Consider the following 19664-nt stretch of genomic DNA (forward strand, 5'->3'; position numbering starts at 1 on the left):
GATCAACGATTTAAAGGTGACCTCCGAACCATCACCAACGGCCGGGCAGGCGGGCTACTTGCAAAGACAGGATCGCTCAGCGGTCACCCATCCAAGCAGCAGCCACGCTCAACCTTACTTGACGCGGTTATCTTATCGATAACCACCGTACCCGCTACACTGCGAAATTGTTTGAACATTACGTTTAGTTTGTATACAAAGGTTAAACAAAAAATTAATAGGGCTCTTACGTATTAACGCCATTGCAGCAAAACTTCTGCCAATAGTCTACGCCAATAAAGAGCAATCTTGTTAATGGAGAAACAAGAGACATAGAGGGAGGGACAGCGAGACATAATTTGGAATATTATTTATAAGACAGAGTTCATATGGCGATATCATCAGTTGAAAGAAAATAGATAGTTTTGAATCTATCTTGAATTCTTTATCATCCATTTTCAATCTAAATCCTAATGAATACTTCGATTAAAATAAAGTTTTTTGGACTTCTTAAGTGTTTTATTATATATTTCCTCACAAAAATGTAGGTTTACACAAATGCACTTAGTAACCATTAAATTTCATTGCATTGGCGTTACTGCGTAAGTATCCTATAAATGGATATCACTGAATCTGATTGTATTTGCCGATTGCTACACATCCACGGGATGATACCTTCACTTGAGCCACTGTGTAGTTATTGCGGTTTGCGGTATGTGCTGGATTACATATGTACATAAACATCTCTCAGCCGCTCAGGTACACGATAGTAAGGTGGCGTAATCGGACTTCGATTGAGTTTTTTTATCTCACAATCACAGTCACAATGTCAAGATGCGTTCTCTGAAGGCAGGAAATATTCTGATAAGTCATTATAGGCATTCAAAGCAGTAACTGGAAATGTCATGTTTTGTATGAAAAGATTTAATTGTATTAAGTTATATTACATTATTGATTTGAAAATATCTTATCTTAAGTCATACTTCATTTGAAATATGTCGTTCCCTAAAATGTATGGTCCAAAACTTATTGTAAACATCTACATCCTTCTCATAACCACGTGGTTACAACTCGACTGTTTTGAATAGTCGTAATTTCTGACGTGTAAAGGTTTGTAGGATCAGGCATGTTCAATGTTATGAAATAAAAACACCTGTTTCACATGTGCTCAGGTTGAAATATACCAAGGGAAGGTTTTGACTCATCCCACAAACCCACCCCATGAAGTAATATTTTTGTAATAATTTTATTGAAGAACGTGCTATAAATTTACCCAAAATGAATACTTCATATGCTTGTAATTTCTCGTGGACTGATCAAAAACATTAGTTTATATTGGTTCTTTTTAGGGTTTACCATATTAAAGGGCTATGAATATGAAATTATAAAATCCAACTAAAGTGGACCGCACTGCCTTAAATATTGACTTACATGTGCTTAAGTAAAAGGAGGCATAGAGATCCCACAAATTCAACCTATACAGGTCTGGTTTTTTTATTTAATATTTAGAAAAACATGCGTTTAAGTCTAAATATATAAATATGGAAAAATAGATTTTAAAACACATGTGTATCAAACAAACCTTTTAAAATCCATTTATTATAATTTATCTGAATATATGGAATATTATGGGAACCTCAATGATGGGTTTCAAAGATTTATACTACCACAGTTAATATGAGGATAAGTGCTTGAGAAATTTATTTTATATAATATTAGTTCATATCACTCATTCTTGAGGTTCAAAATCTTCTTCTCTGTGGTCCGGACTTATAATTAATATAGTTATCATAATATTTCAGTCGACAAGGAAGATAAGTTAATGTTATTAGAGTTTAAAATTAAAACTGCTGTAGCACAATGAAGTTACATCAAAATAATGATGCTGCGCTACAATCGCACATTATGAAACAGCTGATGATGCAGTTTGTATTACGTCCCATCGCAATAAACCTGCGATAGCCCGTTTAATGGCTTCTAATGAACGTGCTATACCGCACAATTACCCAGCCGTAATTAGTTCTCGATGGCTATTACAGTCTGTCGGTATCGGGATTTTGTTCAACAACAGCAAATTTTACCTGAAAGTTTTTTTATGAAATCCGGAAAACGCCAATAAAAGTACGTTTGATTTAAATAGAACTACTGATTCCAATAAGTTAATTTTGGCCAAAGTATTGTGAATCACACGTAGGCAAAACAACAAAGACACATTTAGGCCTATGTATTCTGTCCGGTACAACAAAATCAATACACATATTTTATTTACTTTTAATTAAAGTTTGTACGCTATTAAACAAACTTACAAGTACAAATTATAAAAGGCATGAAATGTATAAATCAATTATTCTTCGTAAATATTAAATACTTGGTGTTTCAAGAATCATAAATTCAGTATTGGGATTAAGACTTCTAGATTGCTTGGGGGAACCTAAGATTGGGAGACCCTTCTTAGAAGGATTCATAATCAAGAGTAAGATTTCCCTGGTCCTTCTTCATTATTATTTATGATTGTTACACTTATTATTACTTTATAATCTTTTTATATAGATTATTCCCTGCTGATATTATTTTTATCATCTTGGCTAGTCTTGTTCAGTCAGTATTTATTATATTCATATTTATTATTATCTAATTACGATATTATTATTAGTGCATATTTATATTATGTTTTGCTTTATGAGTTTACATAGCTGGATTTTTAGTAATTCATTATGATCTACTATTGATAGCTTAGCACTAACGAATTAATTTATATTCCAATGGTTTGTCTGTTGAAGTAAATTATTAAATTAATGTCATTTATTAGAAAATACCATATACGTTACGGTCGTTTTTAGTTATTTAATTATTAAATTAATGTGAGAAATGCAATAACGGTACATATTTTTAAAGCCTGTCGTGTAAATTTTCAAAGATTAGAAAAATAAATCTAGTAATTTTATTGTCTCCTGCACAGTGCATGTGTCTACAATAAATTATTAAAATCGTAATAGTATCATGTACTGATAGGCTACTTACATTGATTACCACTCAGTCCTTAGCGTTTATACCATCCTCTTAACACCTATCAAATTTGTAACGTATGGATATCACCTTTAACTTGTGTACATAATATTTACGAATGGCTGACTCACTTATTAAACGTGAACTCGTATTCCTTGATTTGCCGCCGCGAGAACTCGTGGAACTCTGCGTAGACGCTCCTGTTGACGTTCTTGAACTGTGGCTGGACCTCTCGACCCTCCCCGAGAGCCTCGTTGATGGCCTGGCGTCTGCTGAGCAGCGTGCTGAGTTCGGAGTCAGCCGGCATGTCGCAGTTTGTCGGTGCTGTGACAGAACTTCACTTGACGGGGGACCGCGCGAGACTGACCGACCTGCAGAGTGCAGAGAGAACTGCCGTGTCGCGCGGCGCAGGCGCCCCTCCACTCCGCTATCTCCAGCGGCGACCTTCCTTATCACTGCGATATCTTCATGGAGGTGCGTTAGTCTCGACTGTTAAATTGTCTTTAAGACCTACTTGCTGGGAACTCCTTTCTTCCTGAAGAGTGAACCACTTGCTGTTCACCATGGTTCATCGTTGGCTGAGCGTTAGCGAAGCTTATCACTCGAGAGGTTAGAAAAAATCATTTTTTGAAAACTCATTTCTTCATTAAGAGTAAAAAACTTACTGACCCTCATTATTGGGCTGAGCGTTAGCAAAGCTTATCATTTGAGAGGTTAGAAAAACTCATTTTTGGAAACTCCTTTCTTCATGAAAAGTAAACCACTTGCTGTTTCATATGGTTCATTCATCATTGTCTAAGCGTTAGCGAAGATTATTAGTCTACTTGGGAGGTTGGAAAAACTTGATTTTTGGAAACTCATTTCTACGTTAAGAGCAAACCACTTGCTGTTTCATATGGTTCATTCATTATTGGCTAAGCGTTAGCAAAGATTATTACTCAAGAGATTGGAAAAACTTCATTTTCGGAAACTCATTTCTTCGTGGAGAGTAAAAAACACTTGCTGTCTGTCCCTCATTGGCTGAGCGTTAGCGATGCTTATCATTCAAGAGGTTGGAAAAACTCATTTTTGGACACTCATTTCGTCATTAAGAGTAAACAACTTGCTGTCTCTCATAGGCTGAGCGTTAGCGAAGCTTATCATTCGAGAGGTTGGACAAATTTAATTTTTCGGATACTCCTTTCTTCATGAAGAGTAAACCACTTGCTGTTTCATATTTTTCATTCATTATTGGCTAAGCGTTAGCGAAGATTATTACTTGGAAGGTTGGAAAGACTTGATTTTTGGAAACTTATTTCCTCATTAAGAGTAAACCTCTTGGTGTTCCCCATGTTTCATCATTGGCTGAGCGTTAGCACAGCTTATCACTCGAGAGGCTAGAAACATTTCCCTTGTGTCTGCCTGTCTGTCCACACGTTATCACGGACACGAACTGCCTTTTAGACTTAAAGTTTGCACAAAGCTTCATTTCTACATGTAGGCAACATTGACTTCGATGATGGTGCATATCACTCCGTGGGATTTGGCTGAGCGTTAGCGAACATTTTCGTATTGGTCTCATAGGTAACCATGATGGCAACGAGAAAATAACAGAATAATGTTACAAGTTTGAGCCAAGATTTTGTTCCAGTACATTCCTGCGTTGTAGTTCCCTCCCTAGCTCTTCGGAACTTTTATTATTTGAACACTGCTGTGAAACCTAACTCAGTGAACTAAATGGGATTGTTACATTTGGCAAGATTTACGAGATGGAATTAATCTGTTAACTTGTAATGGTGCATAAAACTTCATTTCTACATAAACAGTAACATGTTCTATGATGGTGGATGTCCAAGCACGGAGTTTGTCTGAGCGTCATTGAAGCCTGTAGTTCAGTAGGCTGATACGATTAAACCTTTGTATGGGGGGGGGGGGGGGGGTGAAAACATTTCTTTTCTGTATGATTGTCTGTATATCGCAAAACATATCGAATGGAATGAGCTATAGATATGAAATTTTGCAAGTAATCTCAGCGAAGCCCGCCCTTTACTCGATACGTGGTGTGGCGTACTTCTGCCTTGTATTTACTATTAGTCCAAACCGGGAGCAAATTTGCATCGAATAAGCAAATTATCCAGGTTTCCCGTAAAGAAAAAATCGATGAGCTGCCATAGGTAATAATTTTACGTTCTGTGAAGATGGTCATTCATTAAAAAATATTTTATCCTACAAAGGATGTTTGTTGAAAGAAAAATACGTCTGTATTTGGAACTTAGTTTCCAATCAATTTGTTGAGTTGGTTAACACGCATTTTCCTATCCTATGTTGAGATAAGTTAGTGCGTCTAACCATATGAGTATTTACATTTTTAATTAATCTGTCCTAGTACGATTATTAGCTAGTGCACTGAAAAGCCTGACGACATGTGTACTAGCTATACAATATTTCTGTAACTTATCCAAATTATAAATAAGTGATATCAAACTATTTACTCTGTGTTGTAAGTTATTCCAAAATATGGAGACAGAAATATCTACTAGTAGTACAAATATGTATTAGTGGTTCAAAAATGTATACAGTATAGTAGTACAGATATTTACTAGTAGACAGATATTTACTAGTATAAATATTTACTGGTAGTACAAATGTTTATTAGTAGTACAGATATTTACTAGTAGTGCACATATTTACTAGTAGTATAGATATTTACTAGTAGAAATATATTTATTAGGTGTACAAATACTTACTAATAGTACAAATATTTACTAGTAGTACAAAATGTTTTCTGGTAGTAGAGATATTTACTAGTAGTACAGATATTTACTAGTATAAATATTTACTGGTAGTACAAATATTTACTAGTAGAAAGATATTTATTGGCAGTACAGATATTTACTAGTAGTATAGATATTTACTTGTAGAAATATGTTTATTAGGTGTACAAATACTTACTAGTAGTACAAATATTTACTAGTAGTGCAAATGTTTTCTACTAGTACAGATATTTACTAGTATCTGAACGTGTTCAATTCTTACTTTGCGAATTACAATAGTCATAAATTATTTTAGTAATAGCAACCAATTGTATACGATGTCCTTGAACTGTAACGATCTATATCCTTATTCTACTTGCCACATTTCCTTGACCAGAAACCACTTTGTGGTAATTCACTGTATTTGTAATTAAATAAATATTTTCTTCAGTTTATTCACTAAATTCCGGTTCCCCACAAGTAAATTTACAAGAGCTTGGATGAGAAGACCCTCCCTTGCCTACAAAAGGAAATAAACTACTAGTGGGTAGAATACTGAACTTGTCTTCAATTATCTTCTAAAGGATTTCAATTATTTGGGGCAACATCAAGTCACTGCTTCAAATCAAAGCCGTGGGGAGCACTCGAGATTCGAGAACACTCCCGGGAGTACTCGCTACTTGAGAGCTTCCCCTCCCCCTCCCCCAGTGGGTGGTAGCGTACCGCGTGTAAAGTGAAGAGCTATCCACTCACCACATATCGCTTTTATCAATCAACACTCATTACTATCCCATTCTCTACTGTCACTCACTGACGTAGTCTTTCATTCACAGATCTTATGTTGTCAGTATTTTAGAATATTGTATTGTAGACGCAATATTTTGTTGTTGTTGTTCATTTAGGACAAGAATATCAGAAACCTCTGATTGCACTTAGTGTTTTGCGCCTCCTTCCAGAGTTATTCTGGATTAAATGGATCCATGTTATATCCACCATGGAGAGATAACAAACACAATCTCAGCCATGTCACCTTGGAAGAAATGGAGGCTAGCTCTGTTACAGTCTCTTCCAGCCAAAACCAGCAGGGGAGACTCTCAGAGAGACAATACTCCCTCATGTTTAGCCTTAAAACCCTTCAACATTAAGAGAGCCCTACCCACTCCAACAGTCATCCCCCGCAGTAAACTAGACCCATTGACCAACCCTTTTTACCCCAATATTGGGTTGCCTAGATGTAAGTGATACATCAGTTTTTGCTATAGAGCAAGTTCCACTAGCAAGTTTAGACCACCCAGAAATGGACCCTCCTAGGAAGTTTTTCCATTCACTGAAATATATCTCACACATTTTTTTTTTTTTTTATTTCATACACATTCACCATGATTGTGATTAAGTAAATACATTGTCCGTGAAACATAACAACTAAAATGTTCTGTGTGCGTTAAAATCCAATTTGGTGACCTTAAATAGCAAGTACATAAATATAATTTTATTTAATTTGTAAACAAAATATTTTCACCACCTTGTGCCTACAGGGACCCACTAAAAACGTGTTTATGAGATTTGTAAAAATTGTCCACAAAAATTAACAAATTGAATAAATTATTTTTATTATAAAAGACATTTAAATGAATTTATCAAAAGGAAATAACGTTGTTTTTAATGAGCAAACAATGTGAAAATTATTGGTGCGTATTTGTTATGTTAACAATAAAAAACCGAAGTTTGCGTGCTAGTAGATCTATTGTTAAATCCGTTCCCAAATAAACAAAAAAGTGAGACTTAGAGGGGGCAAATATATGTGTAAATATGTTTACGATAAAGCTGACAGTGGAAGCAGTAAATTATGATTTTCTCCTGGTGGTACGTCATCACTGAACGCACCCAGGACACAGGATGGTGTGCACTAACTAGACTAACTCGGGGTTAGACGTTTTATTAGCTTAACAATTAGTTCTCATTTTATCACCCCGAAAACTCGGTTCAAACCCCGGTCGGACTCTCATAATCATACGCAAACAAATGATCATTTGCTCCTAGCCCGGAGTAATGTGATAAACGGTTCTAGGCTGGAGCTTACACCTTCCATTAGAGAAGATATACTCGTACAGTGTGAGTTAAAAGTATGGATACACTCTTTTTAGTTTTTGGTGGATAAAGATGGAGGGATAGAACTCGGGACACCCTTCAAGGAAATAGAAGTGAACTTTTTAGTCACTTATGTTGAAGATGGAGCTTGTATTGGCTACGTGTTAACTTATTTACATTCAAACACATAAACCAATATTTAAAACTTGTATTTATTTTTTTAATTAATTAATTTTTTGTGAGGCCTTTCGATAGCAAGGCTATCGAAAAGCCTCACAAAAGTAAAAGTTTAAATATTGGTTTATGTGTTTGAATGTAAATAAGTTTTTTAGTCACTTTTACAACTTTGCCCATTTCCCCAAAAATGGAATTTGGGAGGATGACCGGATCAAAATTTGTAAATGTAAAGACCCATTAATTGACATCTCATTTAAAAGGTCTTCATAAAAGAAGAAGAACAGTGGAAACTAGAGCTTCCTATCTCAACCCAGTACAAAATGACAGCTCATTGTAATTAATAAAGTTAAAAGAATGGATGGATCCTGCTTAACCTTCAATGGACAAAAATAGAAAAGTAAAACTCTGGACAACCCCCTCTAGGAAACGAAAGCGAACCATTTCCCAAAAATGGGCTTTTGAGGGGGCAGTTTAAAACTTTTAAATGTGAAGTTACAGTAACACTAGTCATTACAGTTACATTAAGCAACAAAACGGCTATAGCTTACTAACCTGTGTTTTTTTTTTTTTTTTAATCACATGTTCAAACTGCTGTCCCAGGAGAGTTTGACAATGTCCAAGCCTGTTGTAGAAACTTGAAACGGCACGCAGTTTTCATTTACGCGGGAGTTTTTTTGGAATTCCCGCTACTATTCTGTCCCTACAGTAATTAATGCACTCGGGTTTCGTTTTATAGACGTTGTTTTTAATATGACCCCACACAAAGTAGTCAAGTGAAGATAGATCTGGCGATCTTGGTGGCCACTCGATACTTTCTCTTCTGCCTAACCAGCGATTTGGAAAAATATTGTTTAAATTCTTGCGGACATGTAGGCCATAGTGTGGAGGTGCTCCATCCTGCTGGAACCAAACTTCATTACAGTTGTTGGTTGCTACTTGGATGGCTGGATAAACCTGATTTTGATAGTTTCCACTGTTCTTCTTCTTTTCTCAAGACCTTTCAAATGAGGTGTCACTTAATGGGTCTTTATATTTAAAAATTTTGGGGAAATGGGTAACGTTTTGACAGTGACTAAAAAGTTTCACTTCTAATTTCTAGAAAGGTGTCCCGAGTTCCATCCCTCCATCTTCATCCATCAAAACTAAACAGAGTGTATCCATACTTTTATACTGGGATGGGGTGTTGTTACCAGTGTCACATAGTGAACGATTCTCGTGAAGTAAGGTTAAAATTATGGATGTGATGATAGAGGTTACTTTCTTTTTACAAATATAAACAATACAGGAGACGCCACGAAACAAACAGGTTTTGCAGGGATTATATGCAAAATATAAAATGTACAGCTAATTACATTCTCGAGATCTCATGCGGACATACTGACGATCATACTGAAAGGAAATTTTTACATTCCCCGGCATGCATCGACAAGTGAAAGAAAACTCGTGATAGCCTACTGAGTAATAAGCCTTCAATGACGCTCAGTCATGGTTGGACAAGCACCATCATAGAACTCACTCTTGTCTACCAAGAAAATAGTTTCATTCAACATTTAGAGCCTACAAATGACAGATTTCTCGAGATATCTTTCCTTATCATACGTTTACATTTTTCTCAATTACATCAGGTTTCATAGCAGTGTTTGAATAATAAGTGTTCTGATGAGCTCGGGAGTGCGCTGAAATTATACCCTTTTCCCGACTTTTATTATTTTTCACCCTATTATATTATACTCCATAGATAACATTCAGAAAATACTGTATGTGTAGTGTGCCACACGGCAAAATCTCATATGATTGTGCTCATTTGGTTTACAAATTTATTTAGGCCCATTCTGTTTCCTTGTTGCTTGCCCACAACAGTAATGTAAACATATTTGATAACGCTCAGCCAGCCAAATCCCAAGGAATGGTATGCACTATCATCTAACTCTGTGTTTCAGTGTGACCTATATAGTAATAAATCTTCGTCCAAATTTTTGAGTCTGTTAGTTTGTTTTCGTAATACCTTGCGGACAGAAAAAAAATGAAATTTTGTCCTGCCTATCGAGTTGAAAACTTCGCTGACGCTCAGCCAATAAATTACTGTAGTCTTCAAATGTACATTCTAATATTAAATAAGACCATGAAGCCACCCTGTCATTCAGGAATATAAGCAGTTTTTAGTCTAGAAAGTCTAAAAATCGGCTCTGCTCCTTGCCTATTTCATCTGCATAAGTTATCTGATGTTATATTACTCGAACCATATTCATATAGCTCGCTAAGGGAGTGGGGGATGGCTTTATGGTCCTCAAGAAGAGAAAAATTGTTTGGGTAGATTCTGATCAAAAATTGTTTGATGAAACGACCTTGAGTTTTACTTCATAAGAACATTATTAAACATTAAGTAATAGAAATACGACAATTTGGTTAAATTTATCTCTAAAGCCGAAATGTCAGACGTCAAAATTTGCGGAGCTTATGAAATTCGAGAAAGCTTACTCTAACAGCTCAGACCTCATCATCAAAGCTTTATCAGAAGCTGATAGTGGTAGTCACCATTTCCGGGCAGGTGACAAACATTCTCCCCTCCCTCCCACTTCTGCTGTTGCCGCACATACAGTAGCTGAATAGGTGTGACTCACTGCTACACCACCTCAGTCTATTGTACGTAACTGTCATAAGTGTCTTTGGGCACAACTTACTATTGTAGATATATACTACATTATTTCACTGTTTTCGTAAAATTTCCTTGTGATCTAAAATAGCGCTTCGTCGTCCATGCAGAACTAACATATATGAATTCATACTTTCTTTTTTTGAGCGATACAGTAAAAAAAAAAGTTAACACGACTAGGTCCTTAGAACCTCAGAAGGTTCCATAATCAAGGGCATTGCTTTACGTAGGGACAAATCGTAAAACTCTACGCTTCGATTTTAAAATATGTAGCTAATTTCTTTTCCGTTTGTGAAACCTGTTATCAGACAAATCAAAATATAATAATTTCTGTAACGTAACCATCTAGGATACAACTGTGTTGCTCTTCCTAATTTTATTGGCTGAGCGTCAGCGAAGCCTATTACTCGAGGACTGGAAAAAGTAATTTCTATCTTTCTGTATGTCTGTCTATCTGTCCGTTATGTCCTCACGATATATCGAAACTAACTGACCTATAGACCTTGCATAATGCTTTATCCCTATATAGCCTACACTGAGTTCGTTGATGTTGCATGTCACTCCATAGAATTTACTGAGCGTTATCCAATACTTTTACATTAGTCTTGTGGATATTGACGGTGGCAGCGAAAAATCACAGAATGAATAAATTAGTAAACAAACTAAGTACAGCCATGTCAGATTATAAGTGTGACATTTTTATTTGTGGAGTAAAAAAATCATACAGTGGAAATTTAATGTTAAAATTTAGCAGCGCCAACAACTGTTTAATGCACTCTTGCGTTGTAGTCTCCTCATCGGAACTGTTATTATTTGAACACTGCTTTGAAAACTAAAAAAATGTTAATGAATAATGTGATGAGATATCCCGAGAAAGATTACATCTGTAGATTTAAAATTATCATAAAACTTCATTTTCACATAGTAAGAATGAGTTCTATGTTGGTGCATATTCAACCATGGGATCTGCCTAAGAGTCATAAATCCTATCACTCAGTAGATTGACTTAATTTTCTTTAGTATGCCGGGGATAGGCCTATGTCAAAATTTCTTTTTTTATGTACGATTGTCTGTCTGTCTGTCTTCAGGATATCTCGAGAAAGATTTGAGCAATAGATTTTAAATGTTGGATGCAACCTCAGCGAAGCCTGTTACGCAAAACGAGGTGTGGCGTACTTCTACCTTTCAATGCTATTGGTTGAGCGTCAGCGAAGCCTATAACTCGAGAAGCTGGAACAATTAGATTTTGTCTTTCTCTCTGCACCATATCTCAAAAATGAGCCTATACACTTAAAATTTTGCACAAAGCTTCAATTCCATGTAAGTAGCATCGAGTTTGACGATGGTTCATGTCATTCCATGGCATTTGGCTAAGCGTTAACGAACATTTTTTTACTGGTGTTATAGGTAAGTATGATAGAAACTATGATAGATAAATTTGGAAACTAACTAAGTACAATCATAGGAAATTTTAACTTGTGACAATCAGAGATAAAAGGAGCTCAAGAATTGGAAATCTTGAATCTTTTTCTGTAATGAATTGACCGAGCAATGGGATATATCGGAAACTATTTTTTTAACTCCATACGAAAAGTTAATAAAATATAAACATTTAGTTTTTACATTATACAGTCATTAAGCACTAACCAATGATCGATAGACGAAGTCAATAACAGAGTTAAACTACGGATGTACAGAATTTACATAATAAAAATTACGTAACACAATAAACCACGCGATTGTTTTCGAAGAAGGTATGTTTTTAATTGGGAATATATTAGTATTGACTAAATTGGAATAAATACATAGTTTACAACATATGAAGACACTGTAGTGGTGGATCACCAATAGTACCAATATACCCGAACCTAACGACCAGAGACACAGAGCTTTTTAAATTGATGTTATAAGAAATTACTTTTGTGCAATTTCTTTAGGTTGTTTATACGCAACTAGTGACGCTCTTGTGAGGCAGATTACTACGCTTTACGCCGCGTACTTGTTCCACTACGCACTATGCACTAATGATTTTTTCATCGTTTGGTTATTAAGAAAGTAATTTATTTTCTATCAAAGTGCTTCAAAATCAATAAACACCTTTAATAAGAATTACTAATTTACGTTTTTATCACCTTTTAGTACAATAAGCCAATTTTTACAAATCTCACAAGTTTTCAAGGGAGGGAGGGGGGTGCGCAAATTTATTTGGTTGGACCTAATGGTTGATTTATTTTTTAGTTTTATGTTCTTTAAAAAGTTGTTGACCCGTTTCTTTGTTGAGAACGATCTTTCAGCAGTACATGTCAGAAATACTGAATTATTTAATAACAACAATTATTGTTTACTAAAAAGTATTGAAACAAATTGAAAATTTGGGTGGTCCGGATCCCTTGAACTTCCTCGCTGGCTACGTTCTTGGCCATCTCAATCAGCATTATGTAAACTTGAGTCTTTATTATTAATCATATCCTTAATCCTAATGGGGAGTTTGTAATCTAATCAAATCTAGATGGATCTAGGGCTTCTCAACGCATTATTCACCCTAATATCTAAGGAAGGAATACAAATTATTTTATCAAAGCAGAGGAAGTGGTCTCAATATATTGTGTCTAATCCACGTTGTGGTTATCATAATAAGAACAATTAAATAAATAAAACAGGGACTGTAAGAGTTCTGTTTATAACAAAAGTGGTATTCATGTTTATTACGCTATCTTTCCCGCGATGGCTTGATTTTGTCCCAATTCAGATTGCTTTTGGCTTAGAAAAACAACTCTAGCTACCAAACTAACACCCTCATAGAAAATACCTCAACGAGCCTTACTGCAACAATTGCGCGATCCATCGGTTAGTCCTAGTACTGCACACTACGGAATAGCACAACACTAGCGAACTCTGTTGGCTGATTCCAGTTGATAAACTCAGTGAGATGTAAACTAATGTAGATGATTTGGATTGTCTTTGAACACCCGTTGGACAAGACTTGACGTAAAGTCAGCAATGATACCTTGCATAACTACAGTAGGTTCTACTCAAGACGTAAGTAAGTATTAGACTTTCTCATTTTTATGATTAAAAGAGACAAACCTCTTAAAAGTGATCGAATTTTGCTTAATAATAATGGCCTTAAAATATTAAACACTAGCTGTTTCTCGCGGCTTTGCACGCTTTTCGTAAGCTTTGCCCGTGTATGTGAACTTCTGGTTTAATTGAATTATATTTACAACGCCGATATAGAGTTTGCCTTGTTGCCACGATAAAGAAAATATGTGTATGTTTATAGCCATTGTGCACGTACATGTACTTTATTATAAAGTGGTCTAACACTCAAACTTTAAGTTCAATCAGAAATGTATCTTAAAGACAAATATACATAATAACTTAGCGCCTTTAAATAGTGTTTAGCTATGCAATATACGTAACTGTCTCGTAATTGCAGTTTATAGTGTGCAGGCGCTTTGAAACCTATCTTTTGCAGCACCGCTTGGTGGTGAGTTACATCAATGGGCATAGCTTTGCTTCGGAGGTGAAAAAAGGTATAAATATCGGTTTTAGAAGAAAGTTGTCGAATGATAAAATAAAATAGACCGTGTTACCTACATCAGACAGTAGGAGTTTGATTTTTAAGATTTATATTAAAAAAGTTACGGAACTATGAAAATGTTCGATTTTGACCTCCGTGGAAAAATACGAATACATACAAATTTTCATAATGGTCTGTCTAATATTTTGCGATTCCGTAAAGGACAAACACACAAACATTCATTTATATATAGATGTAGTCTACTTGATTTATTTTGCTACCCGATACATCCAGTGAACTTTTATCTAACGTTAATAAACATTTATCTTATACTAAAGCTAAATGAAATTCGTAACTTTAAATATATCGATGAGGCAGTTCAGATTGACGAAGAAGATGTTGATTAAAATGTAGGTCACGGCGATTACACAGACCTTTTTTATTAATTTCAAGGAAACAAATTTTTATGAGATACATTCGTTACGTCCGTTACGTACACTGTGGATTGGCATGCGAAGAAACTGGTTTGCCTAAATCCTTCTCATTGGGAGTTCGATGACTGTACGTCCTGTCTTAGAGGATTACTGATGATGCCATATAATCCTTTGGACTGGATGTACATTGAGGATGATAAAACCTTTTTAGAGTCATAAATAATTTATATCTGGATTGGACTATCCTCCTTGTACTTCTTATAAACTTGGATTTCTACAGGATTCGTACCCGTGATTTTTATTTGGAAGTGCTTCATCACGAACGTGTAAAACGTTTTTACATGATTTTTACACGAATTATTTGCTTCTAAGTTTGGGAAATAGGATTTCATGAAGTGGGTTGTAGGTGAAGTAATGCAAATATACTTTCTTTATTTCATATGAATGTTGTGGGCCATAGTATAAACATAGCAGGTGACTTAGGTACTTGTTTTTGAAGTGGTTAAAGGTAATTGTGGCTGTTATGAGACAATATTGATATGAGATTAACTAAAGATTTGTATTAACACAAGTGGTTTCCTTCCACAGAAAATTTATTCATGTATAATCCTATCACCTTAATATCTTCTTCGATTGGAAGATGGTGGTATTCTTCTTATGATATTTGTTGTAAAGGATAGATACTGAGATACTCTATAAGTATTTCGCGATAATAGAGTAGAAACCCTTACGTAATCAAGCATAATAGAGTTTAATACAGCATGACTTTAAATGCGTTCTGGATGTTGTGTTAATTTTTCCACGGCGTCCTTTGTTAAAAAAAGCATGAAACACCCCTATTTTTTAACTCGACCGGACCGGCGATATTGACTTTAATCTATAGTATATCATATTTAGAATTCCAGCATAACGAAAAAAACTCTCCAGCTCTCATTAACCTTTTTTTAATGATGAATGAACAAGGCGCGTAAAGAATACAAATTAATTTAGTATTTAAAAAGTATGCAATCCACGTATTGTTATATCAATGTATGTATTAATATATAGGCCTAGCGTAGAACTTCATAACCTTGAGTCCAAAACCTTTTTACGGCATGGGATGCCTGGATATACCTGTTGATTATTAATTATTAATTTTAATACCAAAGGAGGGAGAATACTTTTTTTATATACCATGCAATACAGATTCGTTTCTCTTCGTGTGTTTTATACTGGCATTTGCAAAACTAGTGAGATGCTCTTTGTAAAATATTCTACCAAAATTAACGATTCTTTGAAATTTTGTTTGATTGGCGTTAGAGTTAATAAACATTTTTTGATTAAGTTTCAAAAGTCTTCTGTTAAAACACTTGAAACCCCTAATTGAAATCCTGACTACAGCCACGTTGAACAGTGTAAGTTGTGTAATCTTTAATGCAATTTTATTTACTTTATTTACGGCCGGAAGATTGCGATAGGTCTATAATTTGAAGTTTCATTGCCATAGGTTCTATAATGAATTGGAATTGTCTTCGTACCTTTTATGTTATCGGGACAACTCTGTTCTGAAGGAAACAGGATTTTCCGGACATTTGCCATCGTTTAGTGAAATAAAAATTCAGTAACACTACGTTTCGAGATCTGCAATCTGACCTCTTCTTCTGTTCTGAAGAACCACGATAAACAAATAATTATGTTATTAACGAAATAGTTCCTTTATTTATTGTTGGCTGGTCTGTTTAGTTGCCGTTCAAGGGCAAGGTCAAGATAGACCGCTGGATCGTCCTCCATCATGGTAATCGAGTACCTTCTGAAGTTGATTTTGTTATATACTCTTTTGCTATTGGCTTTGATAACAGTGCGCTTTCTTTCATTCCAAGGAAGTAGCCAGCGAGGAGGCTTATCTTATATAAAGAGTGTCGAACGAGTAACCCGAAAAGCTTCTCAGTTGGTTTCCTTACATCAAAATTATGAAAAAGTTCATATAAACGCATGTCCGGAAACGGTTTGTTAGCAAACTACAGCTACCGAAAGATTTCGGCCTATTATCTGGGAAACAACGGAAATAAAGCGAAAATATAATAAAACCGTTGAGAAGCCATAAATTCATCTAGATTAGATTAGATAACACATTCCCCATTAGGATTACGATATGATTAATAATAAAGACTCAGGTTTACATAATGATGATTGAGACTGCCAAGGACGTAGCCAGCGAGAGGGTCCAAGGGGTTCGGACTCCCCAAATTTTCAATTGTTTTCGATTAATTTTTTAGGAAACTATTATTATTAATTAAATAATCCAGTATTATTGACTTGTACTGTTCTCAACAAAGAAACGAGTCAACTACTTTTAAAGAAACAGAATGGGGTCTTACTCTCTGTACACTACGAGAAAATATCAGTACCTACACCCCAAATGTTTTCCTGACTACGTTCTTGTTTCACACTTGTTATCGCACTTCTGTTCAGATATACGAAATAATGTGAAAACATACGAGGTTGTGAACCCGAAACGATAACGTACTGTTTCTCAACAGTCTAGACATGTAATAGCGGTTGTTCCGAGCACATAGAACTGTTGCGGGGGATGAGCAAATGTTGACGGCTGACGGCAGAGGCGGTTCGCGACAGTGATAGCGGTACTGTTGTACAGTTTACTGATAACAGAGTAATAGTGAATTTTACTTCTAACACTGGTCTCACAGACTACTTACTGGGAGCTTTATATCGTAAAGGCAAATGCTGTAACGGGGATGAGCAAATGTTGACGGCTGACGGCAGAGGCGGTTCGCGACAGTGATAGCGGTACTGTTGTACAGTTTACTGATAACAGAGTAATAGTGAATTTTACTTCTAACACTGGTCTCACAGACTACTTACTGGGAGCTTTATATCGTAAAGGCAAATGCTGTAACGGGGATGAGCAAATGTTGACGGCTGACGGCAGAGGCGGTTCGCGACAGTGATAGCGGTACTGTTGTACAGTTTACTGATAACAGAGTAATAGTGAATTTTACTTCTAACACTGGTCTCACAGACTACTTACTGGGAGCTTTATATCGTAAAGGCAAATGCTGTAACGGGGATGAGCAAATGTTGAAGGCCGAATCATAGTAGTCTAAACCTGCTAATCTAAAGTAGACAAAAAGAAAACGGTTGATGCCTAAAGAATTACTGTAAATTTACCAATCTATTCCTAACTAGTTAGTTGTTTAGAATCTGTTTTTTGGTCATTACATTACTGTTAATATGAGTTATGTTGTATTCACCAAGACGTTTCGCGTTGTTTTTTCCAACGTGTACCTATATATCCCTTTAGTTACGTTTGATTAAATATTATAATGTTGAATGACCAAGACTTTTGTTGACCTAGATATGCTATTAGGGCCACTGTGTGCAGTCCCCAACAATGATAGCCAAGAACGAAGCCAAAAAAGATTTGTGGGGGGGGGGGGTCCAGACAACTGATATTTTCCCGTAGTGGACAGAGAGTAAAGGCCCCATTTTGTTCCTTAAAAAGTTCTTGGCACGTTTCTTTGTTGAGAACGATCTTTCACCAGTACATTTCAGTAATACTGAATTATTTAAATATTAATAATAGTTTAGTAGAAACAGTCGTTAAATAATCAGGTTAGTGGCTCATGAGGACGGACAGAATAAGGCTTAAAAGGGGGATCGGTTTCTCCTTAAATAAAAAAGAAAAAACAATTAAAAATTTAGGGGGTCCGGCCCTTTTGGACCCCCTCGCTGGATATGTCCTTGGTGATAGCGGTACTGTTGTACAGTTTACTAATAACAGAGCAAGGCGCACCGAGGACAGTCGAGACGAATGGGATCTGTCGTCTCCCAAGAGTGTTTTATTCCAAAATAATCGATTGCCTAATACTCCATTTTTAACTAAAAATTACCTTTATGTTGGAACTTTGAAATAAATCACAATCACATATATAAATTCAAACCTTATTACTATTTTAATTTACGAAATACACGCCACTGCACATAAAGGGTGTAAATTAAGTCCTTATATTCCTGGATATATTCCAAACGGATTAAGATATCGATGTACAACCTTCACCATATCCTTGATTATAGATAATAAAGGACCATACTTATTAAAATACTTTTTTGGATTTTTTGAATAAAAAAATTCCCCCCCCTTTCAAAAGGGAGTACGGGGGTGAAGGTAACTTTAAATTTTCAAATTTAAACCCCTATCTTGTGACATGTCATTTTAAAGGTCATAAATATCACTGTATTTTGAAATTTACATAGTATGATTCAATGTAGTTTTAATGAAATATACTTCATAGAAACTGTATTTGTCACAGAAGATTTGAATCATTCCTGAATAAGTTTACCCTGGTAGTAGAGTGGTTTTACTGTAAACTATACACAATCTGACCTGATCATTGCCTTCCTTTTATTAGTTCAGAAGTACTATATTTAACGATTTTAAGTCCTAGTATTTCAAACGTTTTCCCGAGGAGGGCCCCAGACTCCTAGTGCAGGGAGTTTTCCATACCCTCGACTCTCCAGTGTTTCGGACACCCCCAGAGAAAATTTCTGGGTGCGCCACTGTAGTAGTGAATTTTACTTCTAACACCAGTCTCACAGGCAACACACTGGGGGCTAAAGACAAGAACGGCTATTCACATTGAGACTCAGTAAAGGCACTTTGTTGATTATTTACAAATATGTGACAACTGACAAGTCTTTCACTGAATATTCATATGTCAATGGAAAATAACTGGTCGGCAGCAACGAGTAAACATTATACATTAAGGAAATCTATGAGAACCCTTTATGATAATGATTAGTCAAGGCTGGATACAGATTGTTTGGTATTCAAAATTTGAAATATATTTTATCTTATGTCTCAGATGGTTGTTTACAAGAAATGTATTTGAAAAATTAGTATGTTTTTATCTGGGCCTGATTACAAATTGACTAAAAATCCTAAAATATTTGTAATTCTTTGTAGAGCGATACCAATTTTGTTCATTTTCAGGACAGTTTATTTTTGAGTCAGAAACTGTGAATTTGATTTTTTTATTAACCCAGCCAAAAACAGATTCAATTAAGCCACATCC

At 35.5% G+C, this 19664-nt stretch overlaps 1 protein-coding gene across 1 annotated transcript in view; it reads right to left on the reverse strand.

Moving 5' to 3' along the window:
- LOC124361971 (EF-hand domain-containing protein D2 homolog) overlaps positions 1-3370 on the reverse strand; it is a 43872-nt gene extending 40502 nt beyond the window's left edge. The window contains exon 1 of the mRNA XM_046816080.1: positions 3117-3370. Within this exon, the coding sequence (XP_046672036.1) occupies positions 3117-3292 (176 nt within the window). The 5' untranslated portion in view covers positions 3293-3370. The remainder of the gene's footprint in view (positions 1-3116) is intronic.
- Positions 3371-19664: the final 16294 nt, after the last annotated feature.

Source organism: Homalodisca vitripennis, chromosome 5, assembly GCF_021130785.1.
Source record: "Homalodisca vitripennis isolate AUS2020 chromosome 5, UT_GWSS_2.1, whole genome shotgun sequence".
Lineage (NCBI taxonomy): Eukaryota > Metazoa > Arthropoda > Insecta > Hemiptera > Cicadellidae > Homalodisca > Homalodisca vitripennis.